This window comes from Sabethes cyaneus, chromosome 2 (assembly GCF_943734655.1).
Source record: "Sabethes cyaneus chromosome 2, idSabCyanKW18_F2, whole genome shotgun sequence".
Classification (NCBI taxonomy): domain Eukaryota; kingdom Metazoa; phylum Arthropoda; class Insecta; order Diptera; family Culicidae; genus Sabethes; species Sabethes cyaneus.
The window spans coordinates 72389451-72394614 of NC_071354.1; the positions used below are offsets into that span (position 1 = coordinate 72389451).

At 40.4% G+C, this 5164-nt stretch overlaps 1 protein-coding gene across 1 annotated transcript; it reads left to right on the top strand.

The window, feature by feature from the left end:
* Positions 1-1071: 1071 nt before the first annotated feature.
* LOC128735556 (proton-associated sugar transporter A-like) lies at positions 1072-3287 on the top strand. The gene is made up of 7 exons (XM_053830039.1): positions 1072-1196; positions 1256-1698; positions 1763-2292; positions 2460-2590; positions 2645-2819; positions 2884-2982; positions 3156-3287. The coding sequence occupies exons 1-7, from the start codon at positions 1072-1074 to the stop codon at positions 3285-3287; spliced, it is 1635 nt and encodes a 544-aa protein (XP_053686014.1).
* Positions 3288-5164: the final 1877 nt, after the last annotated feature.

A 5164-nucleotide genomic window follows, 5' to 3' on the forward strand; every position in this document is an offset into this window, starting at 1 on the left:
GGTTTTTATTGTTTCCGTTTTGGCGCGTTTCCGGCGACTTTTCTTTGTTTTTTGGTCATCTTTTCAACGCCTATTGCCGTCGTTTCGCCGTTTTTTGATGTTTTTTGTCTCTTTGGTACCATTTTATCGATTTGATTACTAAGTTAAACTCTAGTCAGCTATTAAACAGTATCGATTGCACATAGCACTGGTAAAAGTACTTTTGCGTTGCAGTCTATTTTCTTGTACATGGAATTTTTAATCAATTCATAGATATTAAATAAATAATAATTTAAACGCAATTTTCATTTCAATTTATGTGACAACTTCAATTATTATAATTCACTCTGATCAAATATTTACACTTAGGTTTATTCTCATGAACATTCAAATTGATGAAACATTTATGTTTAAGATACATTTATATGATTCCAAAACCGAAATGAGACAATTTCACGTATAGCGTTAAATATAAGTTACAAAGTAATATACAGTTCCCATCGTGCACTACATTATACTGATATTACTAAAATCTTCGGAGTAGATTACCCTTCATTCCCGTTAGATAATAAATTCTTGCCATATTGATAACTGATGGCATCGATGCATAAAATACGATTACAGTACGCGGATTTAGATTTCTCGTCAGATGGCTAAAACACTTGCGAATAAGTCACGATTTTATAGAGTAGTGGCTAGATTTTTGTTCTGTTGAAATAAATCATTTACCAATGTTATTCATAAAAGAGCTAGGCATTTTGTTATGTTATACCGTATTAGTAGTGTTTTTCAAAAGAACATCACTATCGCCCAGGATAATTTCTCCAATGTACACTGTACTTTCTTCTTATCAGACACAGCATAAAACCGAAACGGAACTAAATTAAACCGATAACAGGCAATATATCTCTAATGACACCAAATATTGGCGGGGTTTACTGTCCAGTTGCGCCTCGGACACTTTCAGTCGTTTAATCTTGTTTGGTGAAGCAGGTGAGAATTGCCGCCGTATAACAATGATAGTGATCGGTATCAGTTAGAAATATTTTTGTCCAATAAAAGTGTAATAAGGATCTAGCAGAACATCGCAAGATGGCTGTAGAAACGACCAAAAGTGGCCAAGTGCACGTGTCGGACGCCCAATTGATGCAATTGATGCTGCAGAAACGATTCCATCATGCAAAACATCAACGGAAGGACTATTCTCACTTGTTTCGGTAAAAAAAAATATTTCGTGAAAAACGCCTAATAACAACAACCTGCAAAAATTTTCAAGGCCGAAAAGTCGCTGGGAGCTTATCCGATTGACGTTGCTGTTCGTGGGTATTCAGTTTACCTATGCTGCCCAGACTGCGTTCGTAACGCCGATCCTGCTCGCCATAGGATTAAGTCACACCTTTATGACCATGACCTGGGCCTTCTCGCCAGCGCTGGGGTTCTTTTGTGCACCGATGATTGCGTCCATCAGCGATCAAATACGACTGGAATGGGGACGCCGACGGCCGGTTCTACTCACGTTGGGCGTTGGGTTGATTCTTGGACTGCTAATTTTACCGCACGGCAAAAGAATTGGATTGACCCTTGGTGATTTGGAGGATCAACCGATCGGATTTCGATGGGGAATAATGCTTACAGTTCTTGGCATGATTCTTATCGATTTCAATGTCGAAACCTGTAATGGAGTAGCGCGGACCTATTTCATGGATATGTGCATCAAAGGTTACTGAAAGGTTGTGTAAATTTGTGATAGTTTTTTAATTGATTAGAATCATTGTTATTTCAGAGGATCATACGAGAGTGTTAACTGCAGCGGTAATGATTGGAGGTTTAGGCGGTTTAACGGGCTACATTTTGGGGTCAATAGATTGGTCTTTGACGAACATCGGTAGTCTGGTGGGGTCTAACGAGGCTTTGGTGTTTGCTGCTGTTGTAATAATCGTTATCATAGGGTTGGTGGCAACTCTGACCAGTTTCAGGGAAGTTCCTCTGCCGTTAATGGAACAGGATGAATTACTTAAACCCATTTCTGCAGCAGCATTTGAAGTGGAAAAACGTCGCAATAAAAGCGCCATTAATAGTATTAGTGGTAGACAAAGCATTATCCAGATTGATACAAGTAGTAGTTTGAAGCTAATCAATGAAGATATAGTGCAATCACCAGGGATCAAAACTTTCCTTAGGAATTTTTTTCGAATGCCTAAGGCACTAGGAATATTATACTTTACGCAGTTTCTGTCACATTTGGGCTATTTAAGCTATTGTTTATATTTTACGGATTTTGTTGGACGACAGATCTTTCAGGGTGATGTCACAGTGAGTACTGAGTGATAATCCCAACGATCATTTTTGTTGGATAGTAACTTATTCAACCATTGTATAGCCAATTACCGAGTAATAAGCGATTAATAAGCTGTTATACCACAAAAATGTTTGTTGGGAATAATGTGGCGTAAGCGTTTGCTTCATCTGAAACGTTTCAGGCACCCGAAAATTCTCAAGAGTTTAGATTATACAACGAGGGTGTTCGTTTTGGATGCCTTGGAATGGCCATTTTTATTCTCAGTAGCTCTGTGTATTCAATATTTCTAGAATGGCTAATTCGTAAATTCGGGTTTGTTACCTACAAATTTCGCGTACAATTTAACAATTTTGTACTATTTTATAGCATTAAACCCATTTACGTTTCTGGTTTACTACTCAATGGAATAGGAATGCTGGTGGCAGCACTCACCGAGCAACGGTTCGCAGTGTTTGTATGTAGTTTTACAATGGGAATTGAGTATTCCATCATCTGTTCGTTGCCGTTTCTTCTAATTTCACATTATCATATGAAAAATTCGGTAAGGTTAATATTGTTGTAGACTAAATTTATATATATTTATTAAGCTAATGTATCTTGCTTAGTTTGAAATGACCAACACGTTACAATACGTTACATGTACCCAAAAGCGTGGCTTTGGAGCAGATATATCTATGCTGAGCAGCATGCTGTTTTTGGCCCAAGTGAGTCCTTCGTATCAAGTAAATTTACACAAACAGGAAATCTAGGTTCTACTATTTACATGTTTCGAGTTTGTTGAACATTTTCTGAAGCTGCATGGTTATAACATGAGACATGGTTTAGAACTAATTGTTGCTAGTTGCTTATTACTGAAATGCAATAATCTCGTTTCCAGATCCTAACTTCACTAACTATTGGGTCAATAATCGATTCTACAGGCACCACTACTTGCGTGATGTATTCTGCCAGTTTGTTTTCCGGTCTAGCTGCTTTATCTGCCACACGAATTGTTTATATGGATCTTTAGCGCTCTATTGAAATGAAAATGCTACTTTATGCCAACAAACGAAAGTAATAAAATACTATAATTTTAATTTATATTCGATCTTACGTACTCTTTGTAAGGTGCGTACATATTAATTCCTATTTCTAACGCATGATGACTTTCAAATTGTCGTTTCAAGCAGGGAAATTCCAGCACTGCAATTTATGAATGAATTGTTTTGAAAAGCAGAAAACTGAGACTGACAAACACTGTCAGCAGTTTAGCAGCCACGTTCATGGACTGACAGATAAAGAATACAGGTCGGATTCGATTATCCGGGTGAAAATTTTTTTTATAACGTTAAATACGTTTTGAACCTAAATACATTTCAAAAAACCTATTTACAAAAATTTTTTTTTCACTCGGATAATCGAGTCCGACCTGTACTACCAGGAGTAAAACTGTATGCGCTGAATGAGTTTCTTCTTCATGCAGAGTTGTCAATTTTTCCGAGCATTGGTGATAGATACTCGCGAGTTAATAAGCTACTTAGGCTTTTCTCTTTTTCTGGTTTTTCTAAGGGAAATAGAGAGTGAACGGTAGAGAGAAAAGGGGAAAGTGAGAGAGAGAAAGAGAGAGAGAGCGCGAAAAAGAGTGTGCATGTGTTTTTTTTACAAGGTGTCGGAAAACTAATGTTCTTATCCGGAGCCAACCTGGACGTTGTGTGGGACTCTCGCCCACCAAAACCTCATCCTTTCCCTCTGCCTGGATCCCCCGGTACCACAATGAAGTATCACATCAGGGGGAGGCTGTGCTCTTGCACTTTTCCAATTATCACGCGTTTTAGCGTTACTCCTTCAGGCTTATCGAGGGGATGCCGTGCTCATGCACTTTGCAGTTATCAACGCAGGCTAACGTTGCTGGTCATTTGCGCAGCTAGCTCGCAGTACCCATCGAGACGTGTACCGATTAGATGGTGCCGACAGTCATAACGTGCACCCCGTCACAGCGATGCTAGCTCGCTGTTCCGCTCTCCACTTACGCTGCAGATCAGACATGATGCATGCGATTGCGCTATTGACGGCATTCCAAATGCTCTCGTTGCGACACATTTCCTCCACCATATTTTCGACGTTAAGACCGGAAGGCAATTCATCCCTCCATGCTGCAAATCTGGGACAGTCAAAAACCACGTGCTCTGCTGTTTCTTCCACGTTCCCACATTCCGGGCATAAGGGCGACCTGGCGTGCCCGAACCGGTAAAGGTATTGCCTGAAGCAACCATGACCATACAGGAACTGCGTTAGGTAAAAGTTCACCTCCCCGTGCTTCCTATTCACCCAAACCGAGAGAGTCGATATGAGCCTGTGGGTCCATCTACCTTTCTGTGTCGTATTCCACTCCTGTTGCCACTTAGCCAATGATTCTGCTCTCATCAGCTTTCTGATTCCTCTGACCTCCTTTTGCCTATAGCACTCGTAGTCATCAGGGTGATGTCGATGGGAATCGTCCCAGCGATTACGCACGCAGCTTCTGATGAGATAGTCCTGTACGCGCTTACAACTCGAATGGCCATTAGTCGGGCCGTACTTTTCAGCTTCGTTCTGTTGCGCTGGGTTTGGAGCGCTGTAATCCAGGCTGGTCTGACATACCGCAGTATCGCCGATGATACACTGCCCAGGTAACAATTTGGGTTTTATTATACTCTTATGATGGCATTTAAGACAAAAATAGGTCTTGAGGACCACCATAAGAGTACAATAAAACTCACATTGCTGCTTGGGTGGCTAAGAGGCGCCTCTTGTTACTGCTTGGTCCAAAGTTATTCGGCATGATCCTAGACAGTTCACTAATGGCTTTCGCATGCGTAGTCAATGTGACCGTTGAATTTTAGCCGATTGTCGATCATCACACCCAGG